The 23362-nt window shown below is 43.0% G+C and overlaps 2 protein-coding genes and 1 pseudogene across 3 annotated transcripts; all 3 read left to right on the plus strand.

The window, feature by feature from the left end:
- Positions 1 to 2243: 2243 nt before the first annotated feature.
- LOC308505023 (spermatogenesis-associated protein 31D1-like) lies at positions 2244 to 5475 on the plus strand (the record flags this gene model as incomplete). Its single annotated transcript, XM_081066685.1, is given in 8 exon segments — positions 2244 to 2430; positions 2660 to 2705; positions 3649 to 4214; positions 4322 to 4603; positions 4606 to 4760; positions 4764 to 4854; positions 4857 to 5040; positions 5151 to 5475. Coding segments are annotated over 8 exon segments (1836 nt in total).
- A 945-nt stretch (positions 5476 to 6420) lies between these two features.
- Positions 6421 to 7434, plus strand: SPATA31D1 (SPATA31 subfamily D member 1; the record flags this gene model as incomplete). The annotated part of the gene is given in 7 exon segments (XM_081066686.1): positions 6421 to 6458; positions 6460 to 6614; positions 6617 to 6775; positions 6778 to 7044; positions 7047 to 7132; positions 7134 to 7172; positions 7174 to 7434. Coding segments are annotated over 7 exon segments (1005 nt in total).
- A 2145-nt stretch (positions 7435 to 9579) lies between these two features.
- Positions 9580 to 21419, plus strand: LOC308505025 (spermatogenesis-associated protein 31D3-like; annotated as a pseudogene). The gene is made up of 5 exons: positions 9580 to 9769; positions 14798 to 14845; positions 17706 to 18450; positions 18559 to 19216; positions 21247 to 21419. The product of its transcript is annotated as a spermatogenesis-associated protein 31D3-like (transcript).
- Positions 21420 to 23362: the final 1943 nt, after the last annotated feature.

The raw sequence follows: 23362 nt of genomic DNA on the forward strand, positions 1-23362 counted from the left end.
GAATAAACACTGGGACAGCAATTCTGTTTTTTCTTCTAGGAAGCCATCTGGGAGCACAAGAGCAGTGGCTTGAGAATGAGTCAACACTGAGAAAATAGAACCGAAGGATGGTGAGTCAGAAGCTGAATGTACTGCTCTAGGGTGGAGAAATAGAAGTCAATACAATTTTTGCTTAAGCCAAGATTCATGTGGCTTTCTATCATCTGAAAGAGAGAGTCCTATGTGATAAAGTGATCAGTTTGCATATTTCTCCAAGAACGCTCAACTATCTTCTCTTTTGCCAGTCTTCTTTCCAAAACAGAGATCTGACTGTGCCTTTCTTCTGATTATGAAAACCCTAGCTTCCCACTGCCCTCGTAGAACATTCAAGCTTCTTAAACTTTCCTCCAATGTCTTTCACAATTGAATCCCCTTCTACATTTTCGCCTAGTTTTTTGCTACTTTCATCCTTAGGTACATACCTTATGCTTTATTGTGACCAGATATATACTTTTATGTATGTTATACGTTTGCTTATATTCCCTCTGGCTGTATTGCACTTCTTCTACCCACAGCTTTTTCTGACTTTCTAAGAATACAACCTTGAGAACATAAGATGTTCATTGATTTTAAATGTTAAGCGTTATAACACATCACCACCATACCTGCTGATTCAAATGACTTATCTCTAACGAGCCTCCTCAAATAGAAGCAAATTATTCTAGTGAAGCTTTTGAAAAACACTCCTTGGAGACGATATAAACAAGTGCATTCTGCAATCTGGGACCAGACTTCTGTGTGGTGATGGATCTCAACTGGGAAGACGTCATGGGGTTGTAAGGAGAAGACCTCACTCTACCAAATGCCAGCCCCGGATGGCTGCCTGAAATGCTCTGGGGAAAGCTTTATTACAAAACCTAGGGAGATATGTAAAATATGTGAGATGTATTCCTGGGAGGGATGACGTTTTCAACTTTTATTATTCATTTATATCTTACTGAAACAAATAAGTTTGCTGTTAAACATTTACAAAACTAAATAGAGCAGTAGCTTGGTTTCTAAACGTCTTCGTTAACGAATATTTCGGTTACGAATGCCGTAAACACGGAAGTAAATGCTTTGGTTTTCGAATACGTCTGGAAAGTTGAACATGTCACGCAGCTTCCGCTGAGTGCAAGATCCTGAGGCCTAGCTGTCGGCTGTTTTTGAAAGTTTCAGAACTTGAACGGTCTTCTGGAACGGATTACATTAGAAAACCAAGGTACCACTATAAGTGTAAAAGAAAGTCAAGTTCTGTATCCAGGGTCCTGTAAGGCACAACATTGTACAGGAAAGCTGAGTTTGAGTACAAATATGGCCCTGTGTGTAAATGTCTGCGTACAAGCAAACAATCTTTGCAGTATTTAGACTTTCAAGGTAATGGAAGTGGTAAGCCCGTAGTCAGGCTCTCCAAACAGTAAAGGGGACCCAGGTAATATCTAGGTTACAAGTGGCACAAGCAGAACATTTCATTAAGGAAAATATATGATATGATGAGAGGTGGATTGGAAAATAGGAGGGTGGTTGGGGCAGAGAGATGTACAGGCCCAAGAGGGGTGGAGGGAACTGCTGGACTGGTGGTGGGGGCTTGTGGTGTCAAAACCCTTTGTGACTCATCAATCCTCTGGGATGCAGGCCTGGCAATAAAGTCAAGGGTTTGCACTCTCATAGCTCAGTTGCCTCAGGCAGCTTGGCAATTCAGATAATGGAATTCACACTACGGAATGTTTTCTCATTTCTGAATAGTCTTTGTGAATCTTGTCTACGCTTCCTCTCAACATCCCTAAATGCTAACCCCACCCTCACGTGCATACGTGTGTTGTGGTTGCTCCTTCTGTTCCTGTGCTACCTGGTGGGGATTCCATCTTCACCAACAGTCTGGGAAACTGAAAACAGGCAAAAGGTAAGGAACCCTGAGCCAGTCCCAATAGACTTTCCTTATTATTGTTTCCATTTCTAGTCTAGTCCTACCTTTTAAAATGAGTGTGGTTGGCTCAGAGTAACACCTGAGGTGAAGAGTCTGAGAGGATAGAACATCCTTCTAGGAGAATAGGCTGGGCAGAACTAGGGGTTCAGCTGGGACTGTTTCCTTGGAGGCTCACAGGCCATCTGGGTGTGGGGGAGGATTCCAGAATCAAACCCAAACAGTGATTTCCTGGCCCAGATTACATTATTTAGAGAGTTTGGGGTCTGTGCAGGAGAACAGAGTTCCCCAGCACTTCATCATGGGTCACATTCCCATGTCAGACATTACTCCACGGAGGCTTCCTCTGTGTTGGGCTGATGCAGAGAGCAGTGCTGAGCCTCTGAGAGCTTCTGAGCAGAGGCTGAAGCCTGAGATCTGCCCCAGGTTACAGGGTCCTATCGGAGGGAGCAAAGATGCGACTGCTGGCCTCAGATACGACACCCTCCGTGAGCAAAGGACTTCTGACTGAGAATACCAAGTGTGGACCTCATAGCCAAAATCCTTCTTTGAGTTTTTCAAAGAAGGAACATTGAAGACAGTTTTAAACCTATAAAAAATGAAAAAGGGAGGAACGCAATGTTTGGGCAATTAAAATAGTCATGTTACTCTTGTATCACGAGTGTCTGAGTTTCCTGTGGAGAGAAATGACAGAAATGATTCTCTTTTTTTTCTCAGCATCAGGGCAGAGCCAAGAGGTGAAGGAAGGGTGGGACACGGAAAGGTAAGTTGTGCCTGTTCCACCTGAGCTCTGTAAGGGTGAGAGCTTTCTGAGAGAACTTTCTCAGCTCCCTGTCTTTTCCATGAGGTCCCAGGGCCATGGTCTCTGAGGATATTAGTAGCTGTAATAGATAGAGTCCCTCTCAGTAAACAGAGCCCTCAGAGAAGAGGCTCATGGGAAGGCAGTCAGACCCTGTATACTTCTCAGATCTCCCGCTCTGCCATCCCTGGGCATGAGCCGTGATGGACCTGAGCAATGGACACAGCCTAATAGATGTGGAGACTCAGAACTTCTGTCCTCTGACCTGGTGGAAGTGCTTTGAATTCCTGGATGATCAGGTTCCCCTCCGAGGTAACCACTGATGTCTCTGATTCACAGAGATATTTTGAGCATCAAATGAGGTAACGTATGTGAAAGTACTTTACAAATGAAGCAACAGACACATGGGGGAACCTTGTTAATATTGTCACTGACCTCTTCACCTCATCTACGGATTCTTGTGGCTTTCACAGACTAACATCACAATAGTTTCCCATAAAGGGACTCCTGTATGAAACTTATGGTTCTATTTTCATCCCATACAAATCATTCCTCTGGTTTCCCAGGTTGCAGATATTACCAGAGGGAAGAAGAGGAGAAAAAGAGGCTGATTTCTATCCTGAAAAGGTGACTAGACTTTCCCCTTCTTTCCTGATCCCTCTTTGGCATGTTCTTTGCATTTCCGGGGATTCAGTGGAGACTTCCATAGTCATGGGGTGGGGAAGCCATAGGAACGGGGATGTGAATGAAGTCCTGGGGTGAGTGCTACTGAGTGTATTGTGAAGTCATGGATGTGGAGCAATGGGAAGGATAGCAGGTGTCAGGTTGCCCCACTCCCACAAGGCCATGAGTTCCTCCATCCTTTGTTCTGGTCCTGGCTGCAGCTTCTACCTCCTGTCCCTTTTAGTCCACTGGGCCAGCATTATGATATTATGCACTTTCGTCGAATGTTATGTCCAGACCCCTTCTGTGAGGTGTGTAATCGTGCAACTGCCGAGATCAATAGTCTACTATTCCCAGAGGCCTTGGAAGATGCCACACCCTTTGTGTCCCCTTTGGCTTCTACAGATTCTGTGACTGAATCATCATTTCCTCTGTCCCCCGCCTTCTCAGCACTACCTCCAGGAGACCCAATACCAGCCCCTCTGCCTGAGCCTTCCTCACCGTTACCCCCAATTCTCTCCACTAATACAGTGACCCCCTTACCCGACTCTCCTTCAGCTTTACCACTGGGTCACTCTTTGCCACCAGAGCCTTTTCATCCCTTGGAATCCAAATTCCTGGCAGAACATTCCCAACCCCAACTCCCTGGCCACCCATCACGGGGCATTCCGATAATGGATCCTCTTCTCCAACCAGAGGCCCCCTTGACCCTGAATACCATCTTTCTTGACCCTTGCCTTTCCGAACATATGGACCCCTTACCTGATTTGTCAGAAAATGATCCCCACCAGTTGATTTGCTCACCACCACGTAGCAGCAGTGCTGCCTGCCTCACCATCACCAGACTCCAATTTCACTGACTCATTCTGAACAATGTAAGCCAGAATACCACCTCAATTCTTCAACAAAAACATTAGAGTCAGGTATTGATAAGCATGACTCGGTCGTCGCCCTTCCTTTCTGGAGCAGCAAAGGCAAACCAACAGAACTGCATGTCCATCGGCAGCCCTCATATCCTGAGGCCTGGGAGGATTCTTGGCTGGAAAATCATGTCTTTGTTTTCTGGGGTTTCCCATCTTTGCACAGCGAGTCCTTGCCCTGTGCTGTCCATGTCCTGGGTGACTATTCCTCAGTCTTTATTTTCAATAGAACGTCAAATGCCTCCACATGCCAAGAATACCCAATACTTTTCCATTCTCTGTTCCATCCTTGCCTGAGGTCCAGCCTTTCCCTCAAACCCTGCCCCAGGCCCACCTTCTGTCCATACTCCCAACCCTACCCTCTGGTCCTATACCCCAGAGTGGGCTTTCTGGAGTGCATTTCCATCGACCCCAAAATGAAGCAGACACTATCACCTAACCTGAAACGCAGCACCTGGAGTGGCATGTGTATAGGAAGCAACAGGAACGTTTGTCGGGTTTACCCTCTATTGTCCAAAGATCTAGGAGGCCTGTAGTTCTTCAGCTCCCCACTCTGCTTACAGCCAGCCCTCCCAGGCTCAGGTTTCAGTCTCCATCCTTCCTGGAGACTTCCTGATCAGTGAGGAGCTATGTAATATTCTAGACCATCACTTGCGAAAGAGGCTCATCCAACACCGCTGGGGCCCGCCCCACAGAATCCATGAGTCTCTCTTTCTGTTGAGGCTTCTGAGCCGTTGTGCAGACATATCTGAGTCAAAGAGCAATTGTGGACTCTCATGGTCTCTGTATATAAAGGATTAAGTAAATCTAACAGCTTCTCTGACAGGAGCTCAGAAATCATTCAGCTTGAGGAAGATGAGCTGAAGGGTGAAGGAGAGCACACAGAGAATGGCCAGAAAGATCACGTATCCAGTGGCTCAGAGAGCTCTTCAGCTAAAGATCTGGGGTATGACTCCAAAGAAGACGTAGACAGTCATAGGATGTCTGTAGGGAGAACATACAATGGTGTCAGGGCAGAGTCTATGCCAGGGAGAAGTGGAGAATGTCCTGCAAGAATATTCGGGCACCAAGTTCGTGGAAATGAATGTGGGCGGCCGCCTGCCCCTGTGCACAGTGCACGGCCTGCTATGAAGCAGATACCGACTCTGTGAATGCTCACACTGAAACAAAACGGAGAAGTGTGCCACCATCAGTGGGTGGGGACTGCTGCCTGAACCCCAGCCAGGAGTTCTCCTTCCTTGACTGCTGTGCACAACAGTTGCTGGACACCCACATGAAAAATTTTTGTGTGAGGATGCAGTATGGCCTTCCCTCCAAAGTCCTTGAATCCATAGAGATCTTTGATTCAAAAGATAGCTCATCCCATTCCTCGTTGAATTCCAACCTTACTTACTCAATGAACCAGAGTTCTGAGGTAGGCTCCAAATCTGGGAGCTTCATGTCCCTTAGAGGAAGCACTACAGCTCTCCATGGAGATGATGTGGCAACAACGTACTTAGCCTCCTTCTTGGCTCGTCCTTTCCCTGCCACCTCGCATGTGGGCCAGGAAGGACAGGGAGCCCTGAGTCAGTCACCCTCTGATATCCACCATGGCCTTACAGAGGACATGCAGAGAATGAGGGAGGCCAGACAGACTCTTCTGCTTGTCACACAAAACATCACAGGCGAAGCAAGTCTGAAACAGACTCTACTAATCAACACACCCTCCCCAAAGCTGTGTGGCCAGACATGAGTGTAAAGATCAGAGTGTAATAACCACTGATCGATCAGAAAGGCAAAAGGGCAAAGAGAGGGAGAACCAATCAGAACCTGTTTCCACGCCCGTGACTAGGGTGCTGTTCAGGGCTAAGGAGCTCGATCTTCTTCAATCAAGTACTAGTGACATCCTGACAACAAGGAAGCCGGGAATCTCCCAAAGGATTCCTGTGAATGAGAATAAAGGAGAATCTACTGTGAGCCCTGAAAGTACCCCAACTAAAATGCCTTTTCTCTAAGATCCTAAATCACCGGACTCTAAGTAGCAGTAACTCTCTGGGGAGTTACAATCTGAACTAGAGAACAGGGAGCGTAGCCAGGCCCAAGGCCGACGCAGTGACATGTCCATTGTTTCACACAGCTTGACTTACAAACCTCCCTGACTCAGCTCAGGGTGTCTCCAGTGTGGACCTGGGAGCTTCCCAGGTGCTGCACATGCATTTGGAGGCCCGAGGGGTCAGTACGCAGCAGTGGCAGGAGCCTGGGCTCCCTGAGCACGTCTTAAGGCGCGGCCAAGATAAGAATTTCTCACAAGCAAAATGAGAGGGAGCCGTCAAGGCCCCAAATCAGTGGCACTTTGTGGAGGGGATCCAGGGTTTGCAATGTCCCAACCTGGAAGGAAGGGTGTTCCTCCTCAAGACATAGCATTAGAGGAGGTGCTTGGGAGCAAGTCTTCCCAGACCCTGTCACAGGGTGACTGTCTCCCCCTGAAAAACTTTTCAGAATAAAAATGAAGCACTTTTTTCAATGGCTTCATCCTGGGGTAAAATGCGAACAGCAAGAAAATTCCCAGGAAAAGGGCAGCCCCGTATCATCAGCAGGGAGCAGAGGCCCAGATAAAAGTACAATTACCTCGACTGGGCGGACTGAAGGCCCGAAAGTCATGACAGGCATGGGGAAGTTTCTACAGGAGAGACTGGGGCATCTGCATGCAACAGATATGCTCTGCCCTCAAGAGTGCCTTCCCTCCCAGTGAAGTTTGGGCAAGCTCAGCAGAAGGCACAAGTACCAGCCCATGCAGGGCCCATCCAGGGGCATCCTTTCAACTCCAGAGGCTCCCTGCTGTAAAGTGACAAAGTCATGTCAACAAAGCTGCTGGCTTTGCTGGCCAGAGCTCTACAAGTCTTAGACAAATCCGAGACAAGGACAGACAATCCCAGACAGCTGCATCATTTAAAGAGCAGCTCTTATGTCAGAAGCACCTTCAATCCAGGCCCCACAGGGTGGCTGTGCCCCATCCAAGCCACACCTGCAGGCGACAAGCTGCCCAGAGGCCTCAGGCTGCTCTCACCACTGCTGAAGGCAGTGCTTTCAGAGATGGGTCTCTACTATTGAGACACAAAACTATTCTCTAGACTTTTTACTGAAAACATTTTCCCACCCCCAACTAGTTTCTTCCTTGTGGAGAGAATTGATTCTCCTAATAAATGTTTCATCAATAATAGTGACACTTTTCTGTGTGCAGTGTTGGGGACATCGGTTTTGGGTAACTTGGGGCTTGTGCTTAGAGAAAGGAAGGAGTTAGTTCAGCTCTTACCGATTGCTTTCTTTGGCTTCTAAAAGGTGATCAGTCCCCTGGAGCTCTAGTTGAGACATAGATATCATGTGCCCCCAAAAGCCCATTTAGTCCCTGATGAAGTTTGGGGGGATGGGCTGTGTCTCCTGCCTCTTAGCTTAGCCCTAAGGACCACGTATAGCAGCCCACACCTTCCCCGTCATGGATGCTTTATACCCTTTAGGGTGGTGGGGAACACGGGCCTTCTGTATCTGAAGAGGGTCAAAGACAGGTATATTTTCAGAAAGTATCAGAGAAGAAGAAACAGAGGCTCAATCATTATGTAGAAATCAGTGATTAGAGGACCTCAGATGGGTGACCCCTCAATGGGTGTGTTTGTGGGGAGGATGTTGCTGCCGTGGATCCTGGGCTGGTTGGGGTAGAGTCTAGGAACAGCATAGATGCTGCTTATAAGTCTCCCTTTTAGGTCATGTTAGTGTGATAGGGAAGCATCCTTTAAACTTGACACTGAGGTTTCCCTACTGGAAAGTCACCTTGGGGAAGTGGTTCCAATCCCTGGGTATTTCTTCAGGCTGTCGGATTGTTGCCTTTTTTTTTTTTTTTGTCTGCCAAACAAAAGCATCACTGTGATAGTGTACAGTCTGTGAATATACTACAAATCATAAAATTTTACTCTTTGAATGGGTGAGTGATATGGTTATGTGAACTATATTTCAATAAAGTTGTTAAAACAAGTAAAATATTTAACCAGAGTAAGTGCTTGCGACTGATAAGAAAGCGTGAGGCTGGGTCAAAAGATGTGAACACATTTTTGGAAAATGGAAATCTGGTGCAGGAGTGGTAAGTGACTAGCAGAGCAGAGGAAGTGCTGGGAAACCACTTCACACTACAAAACCCCAGCAGACAGACAACCTGGTTGTACCAGGTAAGAAAGAAATTAGGGGTTTCACGTTGCAAACCTTTTCAATTTATTGTTTGTTTTATATTGTGTATACTTAAAAATAATTTTTTTTGGAAGGGAGGTAGTGCATTCAGTATTTTGTAAAATCCTGAGGCAATGTTAGAATGTTTCCAATGTGTAGAATCCCAGGTTTCTTGCCTGGGACAGAACCCGAGACAACTGTTTACGGTTGCATCGCACACTTCTGGGTATGGTGATGAGGGTAGCTGTGTGTTTCAAAAGCAGAAATCTCAAAGATCAAGTAAAATTCTAAAAAACAGTGAATCGTTCATTTAAAAAATGTATTTATCTTAAAAAACTTGTGGAATAATTGTATGCATGATAAAAGCATAAACCATTTATCCAGATGTATCTACTAACATTTTTACTTATTTACCATCTCTCTCCTGTCACTCTCTCTGTTTCTGCCTCCTTCCTTCCCATTTCTCTCTTTATATGAACACATACACACATATATGCATGAAGACTACGCATACATTTCGGAATATTTGAGATTATATTTCATGCATCACGCACTTTCTCCTTGACTATTTCATTGTACATTTCTTAAGAAAAAGCAGAGTCTTGTATACAGTACAGCTCTTCCTGTCCGTAAAATTAACATCTGACATAAGATTTTTAAGTATCTCCTATTCATATACTATTTTTAGGAATTTATCGAGTGATATCCTTGTGACCTTTTTTAAAACCTCCATTACAGGAGCCAGTCTAGAATCACATATTGCATTTAGTGGTCCTTGTTTCTGGTCTCCTTTAAACTGGATCGATTTCTCAGCCTTGCTTTCTCATAACAAGAATTTTTGAAGAATATATTAAATGTGTTATTTTTATACCACATTTCACCTGGAAATTTCTTGGTGGAGCTTATAATACTTAGCCTTTGAATGATGTTTTTACTGTTGTGAATCCTAGGGACCTTACGGAGAGTCAGGGCCAGACTTGGCATGAAAAAAATACCAGAGATGCAGAGATATATGGAGGGATTTTACTGAACAGAGACACCTCTGGAAGTCAAGGAAGGACATGGGAGAGGGGCTGGCCGTGAAGTGCACCTACCTACTGAGACAATGGAGAAGCTGTGGAGGCTGGAGAAGACAGGCCGAGAAAGGAGCTGTCATTACTGGTAAACCTTCCTCATATGCCAGCGAAAGGATTGGGTATCTAGGTCCAAGACTGATTCATCAGACTCAGAGAGGGGATGCAGGCAAAGAAAGTGAGAAAAGGACACAGGACTTCACTTCAGCAGATCAGAATCTAAATAATGAAGCTGTAGGGCTTGTAACTATTAAATGAGTAGCTGGCATAATACATATACACAACTCTCAAAATTACTTTATTGTTTCCAAAGGTATATAGATGCCAATAGAAATTTTGGTGAAATATTAGGAAGTAGAGGAAAAAAATAAAATTTTTTGTGGAAGAGTAACTATAAGTGTGATGCAAAAAAGCCAAAAGGTATTGCTCAATATAATTGTGCTCATTAGAATTTTTGCTAAATAGAAGCCCACTGCCTGAAAAATCAAGATGAGTTTGGTCCTGTGGGTTGTGGGCCAGCCAACCTCTCTATAAAATGAAGATTGTGAAGTGTTTCATGGAAAGAAGGTATGTGGCATAGAGAATAAAGAGAAAACAGCAGGCCAGGATACTGTATGGAAGGGGCTGAATAGCCTGGAGGGGATGTTGGGAGAAAAAAAGATTACTAAAAATTTTAAAGTTATTTGCTATGGGACCATGGGGTTGCCAGGTCCTTTTCTCCCTCTCTGTCATGCTTTCTGTTCCCTTGTTATAGGCCACTCTGCTTTCTCATGCTCCTTGATGAGCATGGATTGTTTGGGAGAGATGTGGGGTTGGGGCTGCTGCTGAATATATTCCTGGGTTCATATAGGTAAAAACACATCATGTATAAGGGAAAGCTGTAGTTGAGGAGAGAGTAGACTTTGAGAGTATAAATCCACATGTACAGCAGGCTTTCAAAGAGTATATGGGTCCAAAAGAAGATCACCAGTCAGTAGAAAGTTCTCAGGTGTTATCTGGGTAACAGGTTGAGTAAATAGAAAATTTCACTATGGTACATAAATATGTACCTATAGTACATAAATATGTTCACTATGGTATGGTGAAGGGAGTGGAGATGGACTTTCGGCTGAAGGGATCTAAAGGTCCCTGGAGGGATGGACAGATCTGCTGGGCTGGAGGATGGGGGAAAAGTTGTGGGTTCATCTCCTTTGAGGCGTCCCCTTCCCAACCCTCAAGAACCTTTGGAGTCTGTGCCACAGCTCTGTGGTGTGGGCCTGGGACGCTAGTCTGCCTGATGCAGCAATGCACTTCCGGTGCTGCATCCTTTGTCTGAGGAACTTCACTGCACCATGGCTGAGCTCCAGCTCACCTTCTAGGTATTCCCATTCTTGCCTACCTGGGTGGGATGGGGCTCCTCCTTCTGTTACTGAGCTCCTAAATAGGAATCCATGTTTCCCAGTATTTTGGAAACAGAGACATCAGTATCATGTAAGTAAACCGTAGTCCCTCAGAGGTATTAAATCTTTCCAAATAGATGCATTCAGTGCTATCAATTTCCCTTTAAATACTGCTTTTGCCATATCTCACAAATTTTAAGTTGTATTTTCATTGTCATTTAGTTTAAAATTCTTTTTTCTCTTGAGACTTCTTCCTTGACCCTTGTATTTGGAGTATGTTTTTTCATCTCTCTATCTTTTGGAATTTTCCAGCTATCTATCTGAAATTGAATTCTAGTGTAATTCAATTATAGTTTGAAAACATACCTTGTTTTACTTCTATTTTTTGATATTTGTTACGGTTTATTTTGTGGCCCAGAGTGGTCAGTCTTGGTGAATGTTCCATGTGAGGTAGAAAAGAATGTGAATTCTGTTGTTGGATGAAGTATTCTATAAATGTTAATGAGATCAAGTTGACTGATGGTGCTCTTTAGGTCAACTGTATCCTTATTGATTTTCTGCCTGCTGAATCTGCCCATTTCTGATAGAGGGGTTTTGAAGTTTCCAAATCACAGTGGATTCATATATTTCTTCTTGCAGTTCTACCAGTATTTATCTCACATATTTTGACACTCTATTGTTAGATGTTAAGGACTGTTGTGTCTTCTTGAAGAATTGACCCTTTTTTGCTCTGTAATGCCCCTCTTTGTCACTGATAATATTCCTTGTTCTGAAGTCTGCTTTGTCTGAAATTGATATAGTTTCTCCTGTTTCTTTTGATTAGCATTAGCATGGTACATTTTTCTTTGTCCCTTTACTTTTCATCTGTATCTTTATACTTAGAGTGGGTGTTTTCTACACAACATATAATTGGTTTTAATTCTTTATCCACTCTGATAATCTCTGACTTTTAATTGGTGAATTTAGCCGATTCACATTTACTGATTTATTTCATATATTTGGATTAATATCTACCATGCCTGTAATTATTTACTTTTCATTATATCTGTTTCTTTTCTTTCCCTATTTGTCTGCCTTTTCTGGTTTTAAACAAGCATTTCACATGATTCCATTTTATCTCTTCTCTTAGTAATAGTTCTTCTTTAATAACTATTTCACTAGTTGTCTTTCATATAACACCATGTTTCCCTGAAAATAAGACCTAGCCAGCTCTAATGCATCTTTTCGAGCAAAAATTAATATAAGACCTGGTATCGTACCATGTTATGTTATGTTATGTTATGTTATGTTATGTTATGTTATGTTATGTTATGTTATATTAAAGTCCCAGTCTTATATTATAGTAAAATAAGACTGGGTCTTTTTTGTTATCTTTTTTTTTTTTCAATTAAAGCTTATTGGGGTGACAATTGTTAGTAAAGTTATATAGATTTCAGGTGTACAATTCTGTATTACATCATCTATAAATCCCATTTTATGTTCAACACCCAGAGTCAGTTCTCCTTCCATCACCATATATTTGATCCCTTTTACCTCTTCTACCACCCCCTCCCCCCCTTACCCTCTGGTAACCAAAAAACGATTGTCTGTGTCTATGAGTTTTTGTTTCTCATTTGTTTGTCTTGTTCTTTTGTTGTTTTTGGTTTATATACCACATATCAGTGAAATCATATGGTTCTCTGTTTTTTCTAACTTATTTCGCTTAGCATTATAATCTCAAGATCCATCCATGTTGTCACAAACGGTCCTATTTCATCTTTTCTTACCGCTGAATAGTATTCCATTGTGTATATATACCACAACTTCTCTACCATTCATCTATCGAAGGACATTTTGGTTGTTTCCATGTCTTGGCCACCGTAAATAAAGCTGCAATGAACATTGGAGCACACGTGTCTTTATGGATAAATGTTTTCAGATTTTTTGGGTAGATACCCAGGAGAGGGATTGCTGGGTCATATGGTAATTCTATTCATAATTTTTTGAGGAACCTCCACACTGCCTTCTATAGCGGCTGCACCAGTAGACTGGGTCTTATGTTAATTTTTGCTCCAAAAGACGCATTAGAGCTGATTGTCCAGGTAAGTCTTATTTTCAGGAAAACACGGCACTGTCACTTTATAGTTAATGCAGGTACGGTATAAGAGAGCTCCCAATTCCTCCCTCCTTTCTCTGTAACATTACTGTCATTCATTTCACTTATCTACATACTCTAATACATTGTCATTATTATTATTAGGTGAGTTGAGTATAAGAGAAATATAAGTTTTATTTTATCTTCATTTCTTCATTCTCTTTTTTTCCTATGTAGATCAAAGTTACCATTCTCCTTCTCCCTGGAGAACTTCATTTAACATTTGCTGTAGATTAGGTCTGCTGCTGATTAATTCTGTAAGTTTTTGTTTGAGAAAGTTTTTATGTCTCCTTCACTTTGCAAGGATAATCTCACTAGATATAAAATTCTAGGTTGGTTTTTTGTTCTCTTTCAACAGCAACTATTTTGCTCCACTCTGTTCTTGCTTGCATGATTTATGATGAGAAGCACATAATTCTCATGTTTGTTTCTCTAGAGGGAGGATGCTTATTTTCCTTTGGATTCTTTCAAGATTTTATCTTTCAATTTCCTAGAGTTCAAATATGGTTAAGTCCAGGTATACACATAAACTGTTTAAGTATTTATTGTGCTTGGTGTCCTGTGAGCCTCCACAATCTACGGCTAATCTGTCATTAATTTTGTAAAATTCTTGGCCATTATTACTTCAAATATTTTTTCCAATCTGTTCTCTCTTTCTTCACCTTCTAGTATTCCAATTCCACGTATGTTACACATTTTGAAACTCTCTTGCAGTTCCTGGATATTATGGGTTTTAAAATTATTTTAAAATTATTTTTCTCTTTTCATTTCAGTTTTCAAAGTTTCTATTGACATATATTCGAGCTCACTTATTCTTTCCTTGCCAGTATACAATCTACAAATGATCCAATCAAGGCACTCTTCATTTCTGTTTCGCTGTTGTTGGTTTCTAACATTACCTTTTGATTCTTAGAGTTTCCCTATCTCTGTTTATAATCCTCATCTTCTTGTGTATTGTCTTTTTTCCCCGTTAGTGTCCTTAATGTATTAATCATGACTTGTTTGAATTCCATGTATGATAATTCCAAAATCTGTGTCATATCTGAATGTAGATCTGATGCTTGCTTTGTCTATTCAGACTGATTTTTCTTGTTTTTAGCATGCCTTGTAATTTTTATTAAAAGACAGACGGGATGTATTGAGTAACAGGAACTGGAGTAAATAGACTTTTAGCATAAAGCTTTATGTTTCTTGAGTAGGAGTTGGCTATCATTGTAAATGTCAGAGGTTTCCATTTCTTTTAGGGTTATTTTTCTTTCCTGTGTTTAGGGTTCCCTAAATCTCCTCCTTAAATGGAGCGTATGCCTTGCACATCTTTCAGCTATGATCACCTGTTACTGTACTGGAACTCTGGTGATATGGTGGTAAGGTATTGGGGGAGGGGATATGAATAAATCTCAGTCCTTTAGTGGGCCTGTGTCCTTGGGTTGTGATGTCCACAAGTATTTCTTATTTCTAAGTTTTTCTTTTTCTTGTCTTTTCACTCTATAGATGAAACAAGCAGGCTAGAGGGTGCTGTATTTGAGTAATTTGCTTTCTCCCATGTGAGATAAGGCTCTGGTAGTTTTTCCCCAATGGCAGATGCTTTTGTTATGGATAATACTAAGGGAATATTTCAAAATGGTTATTTCTCTCCCAACTCCCACTCCCTGGCCAGAAACATGAGTGTTTTTTTGTTTTTTTTTCCCTATAGCTTTTCACTCTGAGAACCTGATGGAGGACCTGGAGGTAAAGTCCTTAAGTAGGTGGGGGCTCTTCTAACGTAGTGACTCCAGGGATTTCTCACTCTCATGCTAGCCCACATGCATCCTCCAGCAAATTGTCACAGTGTCCTTTTAAGTGCTCCTACCAGTTTATGGCTCTAGTAGCCTCTGCTCTAGGTAAGCTGATTTTGACTGTGATTCTCTGTATTCACCCTCTCTGAAAATTTTGGGTAGTGGTTGGTTTGCCCTGCGATGTCAATTCTCTGATGGCGCCAAGAAAAGTCATCGATTTTCCATTTGTTTACCTTTTCACTTCTATTGAGTGGATACATGATTCCCAAGCTCTTTAAATGTCAGAGCTGGAACCAGATACCTCACCCCAGACAATGATATTTTTATTTTCCTGTTCCTTTTCTCACATTGATAAATTAATTTGGTTGGGATGGAGAGACAATAAAAATGGGAAGTCTGAGAAAAGAATTAAAAACCATTCTTTTTTATTCTGGGAATAAAAAAGAGGACTGAGGGTTCTACCTGAAGCTCACAAACAATCTGAATTTGGCGGTGGAAATTCAGACAAAATCCCAAATGCAATGATTCCATAGCTGTAGATTGGATTATTTAGAGAGTTTGGGATCTCTACAGGAGTGCAGAGCTTCCCAGTCCTTCATCATGAGTCACATACTCATGTTAGGTGTCACTAGTCCAAGTTTTCCTTTGTGTTGGGCTGATCAGGAGAGCAGTGCTGAGTCTTTGAGAGCCTGTTACTGAGGCTGGAGCCTGAGCTCTATCCCAGGTTGCAGGGTCCTATCTGAGGGAGCACAGATCTGATTGTTGACCTCAGATCTAGCCTTCGAAGCAGAGGACTTCTGACTGAGAATACCGAGTATGAACCTCATAGACAAAATTCTCCTTTGAGTTTTTGGAGGAAAAATTGAGAATATTTTATCACTGTTAAAAATTAATAAAAAAGGAAGGCAAATTTCTGTTAATTAAAATAGAGAACCATATTATTCTTGGATCATAAGTGTTTGATATTCCTAGTGAGAGCAGTGAAAGAAATGAATTCAAATTCTTCATTATTTTATTTTTGTTCTTTGCATCTGGGCAGACATAAGAGGAGAAAGAAAAGTGGGACACTGAAAAGTAAGGTTCTGCTTATTCCACCTGAGCTCTCCATGGGTGACCCTTCCTCTCCTTTCCATGAGGTCTCAGGTCTATGGTGTCTGAGGACGTTAGTTGCTAGATACAGCCCCTCTCAGAAAGCAAGAGCCCTCAGAGGAGAGGCTCATGGGATCTCAGTCAGACCCTGAGACACCTCTCAGGTTCCCTGCTTTGGCCATTGCTGGGAATGAAATAGTGACAGAACTGGTCAATGGGTGCTTGACCTATAATAGGTGGTTATGTGAGACGTCAAGAGTCAGAACTCCTGTCTACTGACTTTGTAAAAGTACTCTGACTTCCTGGGACTCAGCCTCCTCCTCGAGATAACCATTGAGCAATGTTGCTCACAGGGTGGGTTTGTGTGTTACATGGAAGAGTATATATGAAAGCCCTTCGTAATAAAGCAACATACATCTGAGCCTATTACTAGTATTGCCTATGTGACACTATACGTTAATTCTTGGGGCTCCCCAAGTCCAACCACCAAGGGTACTTCTAAGAAACATTCTAATTTGCTTCCTATAAGATCTCTTTGCTTCTACCTTCATCACTCTCCTGGTGTCTCAGGTTGGAGAGCTTCCCAGAGCGAAGAAGGCAAGAAAAGTGCTTTGTCTTCTGCAAAAATGACTAAACATTAGCCTCTTATTTCTATAACCCTCTTTTATGCCCAATCTGTGAATTTCTAGGGCCTCAGTAAAGCCTGGGATGGGCATGGGAGGGAAAATCCCAGGAGTCAGAATGTATGCATAAAAGTCGTTCAGAGAGGGATAAAAGTGTACACTGTGAGATTGAGGAATTAGTGGATTTGAAAAGACAGTATGCAGTGTGAGGCTTTACCTTTGCCAGACGTTCCAAGGTCCTATATGTTGCTCTGGTGCTGGCTGTAGATTTGTACCTCCTGTCTCCTGTAGCCCTCTGGGCCAGCATCATGATACCATGAGCTTTCATCAACTGTCATGTCCAGACTCCTCCTGTGACATGTGTAATAGTGCAACTGCTGCCACTCCAAGGAGGCCCTGGAAGAAGCTACTCCTTTTATGGCCCCTTTGGCTTCCACCGCTCCTGGGATCAAGTCACCAGTCTGTCTATTTCCTGCCTTTTCAGTAGTCCTTTCAAGAGACTCAATCCCTGACTTCCTGTGCCTTTCTCACCAACACCCCCATTCCCTACTATAATCCAATGACACCCCTTAGCTGAATTTCTTTCACCTTCACCACTGGGTCACTCTATGCCACCAGAACCTTTTCCTACATTGAAATCCAAATTCCCAGTGGAACATTCCCCACCTCAACCCTATACTTTTCCCCCTCTCCTACCACATGACACTCAGAGGACAGATCCTGCTGTTCAACCAGAGGCCACTTCATCTCTGAATACCATCTTGTCACTTGACCCTCTCTTTTCCAAAGATAGCAACTCCTTACTATCTTTATCACAGGTTTATCACAGACAGTGAATCCCACTGATTCATTTGGCTGTCATCATATCCCACCAGTGCTATTTCACCACTACCAGAATGCATTTTCACTGTGATTCAATCTAAATCTATTTCCATCTTATTGAAGCCTGTTCCAGAGGACTCACTTTGAGGTAGTCCTGATGCATTGTCCACTTATGTCCCAACAATCAGAGGCACTGATGATTCAAACCTTTCAATTGCAGCCAAGAACGTGCTCCTCCCCACATCGTCACACTCTGATTCTCATGGAGAACATATTTCCCTCTTTTTCCCAGAGACGTCTCTCTGGGGAGACTCTGTTATAAAGCACATGGAGGCCAGTAGCCATTCTTCCCTTGGCCTTAACATCCAGGCACACTTGGATAGAGAAATAAAAAAGAAAATGGCTTTTCAGAATTTAGAGAAGAAAGAAAAGGAGGAGGGACCATTTTCAAAACATATGTGGCCAGAATGCCATTGGACATGTTCATGGAATTCATCACAGCCACATGATGAAGAGGACAGCACAGAACCCAAAACACTGAAGACATAGCAGAGCAGCTGCACATTAGCCCACAGCTTTTTCCTATCAAGACTTTGGGGGAAAACTTTCAGAAGAAATGGAACCAGCTCTTCTGAGGTTTTCTTTCTTTATACAGTGAGTCCCTGGTGGCTACTTTCCTGGTTTCAGGAAGTAGTTCCCATCTAGAGTCTTGCTTTGTCTTATTCAGTGGAAACTGTAATGCTTCTGCAGTCAAAATGCAGCAACAGGGATCTTCACCTCCTTCTCATTTCCATCTCCTTCCCCTATCAGTGCAGATCCTCAACCACTGCCTCAAATCATGCCCCCATCACAACATTTCACACAGGTCTAGCCCCAGTCCCCCCTTCGTTCCTGACTCCCAATCATGCCATCTTTTTCTTCATCCCAGATTAGAGATAATGGAGAGATTTTCCATAGATCCCAAAATGAGTGAGACTATCATATCTTGACTGAAAATCCTCACCTAGAATGGCTCATGTTGAAGAAGCAACTGGTAAGTGTGTGGGGTTTAGTCTCTGTTCTCTAAAACTCTCAAGAGGCCACTTGCCCTCGATTTCCCAACTTTGTGTTGGTAAGCCGGTGATCCTATTCCTGCATTATACTAGTTTCCATCCTTCTTGGCCATTTTCATATCACCAGTGAACCCCAGGAGAAACTGAAGCTCTACATTCCAAAGAGGATAATCCCACGCTGCTGCCTGCACACCTGTAGGAATCTACCATCTCCAGCACTGATGGCACCTCAGTTTAAATGAACAGAAATATCTCAGCAGAAAGCAGACATGCTCACTTACAACTCTCTTTGCTTCAGGACCAGAGTAGCATTGATCTAGCCAAGACTGAATTGAGTCTCCCAGCAAGTTTCTGTGAGAGGTTTCCACAAATGTTTCAGCTAAGCAAGAGGAAGAATCATAGGGATATCCTAGAGAAGAGCCCAGAAGACAGCTCACAGAGGGTCTCAGAATGCTACCTAGAGAAGGGTCTGAGGGCTGCCTCAGACACAAAAAGTAATTGTGGGGTCACTCAAGGAATTACTTAGGGGATGGATTATTAACTGTCTCAAGGAAGGACAGAGACTAGATCAAATAAAGATCATTCTTAGGTTACATTTGAGCAAGAAGTAATGGCAGATCACTGCGCTTAGGATCCCTAAGTGGGCATGACATTACATGTCATTCATGGCTGGCTGAGGACAGTACATCACATCCTTCTGGTAGTTCTGAGAGCAACATGGAAAACACAAGTTCAAAACATACAAAGCTAGGTAGGCTCTAGTGCCAGATTACTATTTTAGAACTTTCTTAATCTTAGCACCTGAGAAGTACTAGAAAACCATATTAAAATGTTTTGTGAGTCGGGGTGAAGGGCCTAACTCTCAAGGTTGATGACCCCACAAAAGTCTATATGTTGAGAGAAGCCAAAACATGACATTTTGTCCAATTGGACTGTCCCTCCTCAGCTACTCATATTTCTGCGGTAGACTCCAAAACTGAGGTTCCCAAGCCCCTTGAGGGGTGCTCTAAAACATTTCAGGGAAACAAGGTGAGAACAATAAATTCAATCCTTCGATTTTCTGGATCGTCCTCTCCTGACTTCTTCATTTGTGTTCAATGAAAAGACAGGGGACCCTGAAACCATCACATGCTGATAGGGACCATAAGCTTGCAGAGGACGTCCAGAAAATTCAGAGTGGCAGACAGACTTTTCAGCCCCTCACACAGCACTATAGACAAAGGCAGTCAGAATGAGACTGTACAAGACAACAAATGCCCAGAGGTGCCCATGAAGCAAGCTGGGGCTGGACCTAAGCTGAGGGATGAGAATGTTTGAGTTTGAGTGACAGAGCAGAAATGATTCAGGGCCAAAGAACAACGGAGAAGAGTTTAGAACATTTTTTCATGTTCAACGTGTTGAGGTTGCTATTCAAGGCAAAGGAGCTACATGCTGTTAAGTCACAATCTTGTGACATCTTGACCACCAGGGAGTTGGTGAGCACCCTAATGACAAATGTTAGTACGAGTAAAGTAGAATCTAGTTAGACCACTGAATTTTCCCTCACCAAAAATATCATTTGCACAAGATTTTAAACTATCAGACATGAAAAAATAGGTCCTTTGTGAGTTCAATTTTAAAAGATTTCATGTGCTTTCTTCCCACACTCAGGGATCACAGTGTTATGCAATTCCAGGAGGGTATCATTTACATAATACAGCGTGGTGCCTGAAGACTCCTCATCAACATAAAATGCAAAGGGAATGGGCACCAGAATTATTACAGCCTCGTGCTCACAGTCTGAACCTAATATCAGGGCAAACAAAATGCATGCATCAATGGGTACCTTGATGTCGGTGGGGCAAGGAGACCCCAGGTCCCAGCTTCAGTCATTGTGAATTTCTCTGGTGCCAGGAGCTGCCTAAGAATATAAGATTCCTTGATGCAGCCCACAGAGGGATTAGCACTGAGTACTGTGACCCATTCTTCAGTGTCAATGGAAGAGCCCCGGCTCTGGGGATGGGGGGGCTCTTTTCTTGAATCCTTTCTTCAACAACCTCCATTGGCCCTGGAGCAGAGTGTAAATTAGGCTATTCCTGGGGTCACAGGACATGTTTGGTCTTCACTAGGGAGGCCAAGTGGCAGGTTCAGAGACTTTTGGAGCCTGCCCGGGAGACTCACGGTGTGTTCCTTCCTTCATGGTGAGGGGGTGGTGCGTAAAAGAAAGCGATTTTTATGCAAGTTTGCAGTATTTCACTGTGGGAAGGAGGTTGGGATGACAATGACAAGCGTGGGCAATTTTCCTGTGTAGGTATTCTTGCCCAGCTTTAGGCAGCCTTCATTTGAGGCAGGAGATTTTTACCAAGCTATTCACTGACATTTCTATTCCCTGCCAGAGAGGACTCAGAAGGAATGCGAGTTATCTTTCCCCCTTTGTCTTGCAGGAAGTTCTGGCTTCTGGTCTATGTGGTTATTAATGGCTTTCATGTTTCCTGACCCCAGGCAGAAGTTGGGAGGCACCTGTTGTACTGTCCTGTCATGACTTGCACATGAAAGAAAAATTTAGGTGGCATTCTAATGAGTAAGGAAATAACGGTTGATGTAGGCGCTGATTTGAAATAAGGAGAATTACCTAAAGACAGCAGTGGCTCCAAAGACTTCAGAATAGGAAGGTAAAGATGAGGCCCTTAAGTGGATACGTTCTGTGTAAAAATCCTCTAGGAGACAGCACAATTTTTTAAGGGATGAATGGTATTTCCTGAGAGGATTAATCATCATGCTCCATTATCTTGGGAACGGTAGCAATACATTGCATTGCCCATACCTGGCATAGAGGCTGTGCAGCCACTGGCCTGTTAATGGGCCAGATGGCCTTAGATGTTGAACGTCTCAGTGGAACCATGATGGACTCAAGAACCTCCGCTCTTGAAAACTTAAAAAAGTTGACTCATGTCCATGAAAAAGTCTGGGAGTAAGGCTGGCCTTAGGAAGGAGGATTCATACTGGGGCTCAAGGATGCCGTCAAGATTCAGTTGCTATCCGTGTCTTGCTTCTATTATGTTTTCTGGACTGGCTTCATTGTGCAGCTTTCTGTCTGGCAACATCCTCCAAGCTTCAGGTGCAGCTAAAAGTAGGTTGTCTCTCCAACTAGTACTTCAAAAGTACCACGTACCTTATTGTCTCCAGTTGGGTCACATACCCATCTCTAACCAATCATTGTTGCCAACAGCAGGGAACAATCTCTTTGGCCAAGGCTGAGTTCAACATCTATCCTTAAAGGAAAAGTGTCAGGGAAAGATCACTCCGCTTGCACATGGACTGATACTGAGAATGGGGTTAGTTCCTTAGAGGGGAATAGAGGTATTATTTCTAGAAGGTGAGTGACTGCTGGGTGTCAAAAGGAAACAAAAATAAAGCCAATGTCTGCTATACCCCTCTCTCTCACTTGTCCATTTCTTTTCTTTCTTTTTTTTTTTAATTTATTGCCATTTCTGATTTGTTGTCCAGAGTCATGCCATTGACTGAAGCATAGAGTTGGAGGACACACAGATTTTGTAGGCACCTTGGGACAGGAAAGAAGTGGGATGGGGCCTAGGACAGGGACTTGAAGTGGGAGGAATCATCAAAATCTGAACATGCAGGTGGACAGATTAGCCTATGATCTGGCCTCTCATTGTCTATCCCTCCTCATGTTCCAGCCCTTTCCCTCCATTCCACTTCAGTTAGGACCATATCCTAGAACTTATTACTAGCATCTCTACAGCCTTCTGAAAATATAATCTGACATTGCAGCTTTTATCTTTTCAGCGTATGCCCTCAGTATGCCAATTCTTCAACCTATTCAGGAACTACAAGCCACTTTTTCCTTGCTCCCTGTCCATGTGACATTTTTTTGTCTTCATGTCCTTCTCCAAAAAAATTTGAAGGCATAACTAGTTCTACACTAAACACCCTATCATCCTTTCTTCTCTGTTGCCTGGAAAACTGCAACTCTGCCTATTTTAGACATACCATCTAATAAGGGGCTGATTCCTCTTAGATAAAAATCACAGAATTAAATATGTTGGTGCCACCATAAATTTACATTCTAGTACTACTGGTGAGCTTTAACACAGCCTGAAAAAAATCCATTCATTCATTCTGTTTTTAATATGTACTAGGCACTTGGGACACACCAGTGAAGGAAACAAACAAAGCACTTGTCTTGGGGGAGCTTATATGGTTGTGTTCTTAGTCAATTCTCTTGCCTAAGTACTCAAAACTATGTCACATCCCTACAACTTCTCCATATTCCTCACTCGTTGAGCATATGTGCTGGACCACCACAGGGGAATGAAAAGTCATCAGAAGGGAACATACAAAAGATCCAAAAAACAACCTAACCAAAAATAATACCTGTACCCTCTTCCTGTCTTTCCTCTTTTTATCGTATTATGCAGAATTGTTTCCCTTGGATGTTTTCCTCGATCTTCCCAAGCTAGGGGCTGTCTTTGCTTTCCAATTCAAAACACTTCCCACACTGTGTGGAATATTTGGTGTATTTACAGTTGACCCTTAAAGAACACAGCTTTGAATTGCACAGGTCTATATATATGCCAATTTTTTTTTCAGTTGACTTGCTCAGTTCACTGATCCCAGTTCAGTTGAACTAAAAAGTTCAGCTGACCCCGGCAGTTCAAACCTGCCTTGTTCAAGGTTCACCTGGCAGTTGGGAATCCGCCTATGCAGAGGGCCAACCTAAGTAATATGCGGATTTTCAGCTATGCAGGTAGTCGGTGCTCCTAACCCCAGTGTTGTTCAAGGGTTAGCTCTACCTTCCTTCTGAGAGGACCTGGACTGATGTTTACCTCATCACAGCGACTGGCCACAGCGGAGCTATTAACTCCTGGAGGAAGAAACTATAAGCAACAGAAGGGAT

Source organism: Rhinolophus hipposideros (genome assembly GCF_964194185.1).
Source record: "Rhinolophus hipposideros genome assembly, chromosome: 11".
Taxonomy (NCBI): Eukaryota; Metazoa; Chordata; class Mammalia; order Chiroptera; family Rhinolophidae; genus Rhinolophus; species Rhinolophus hipposideros.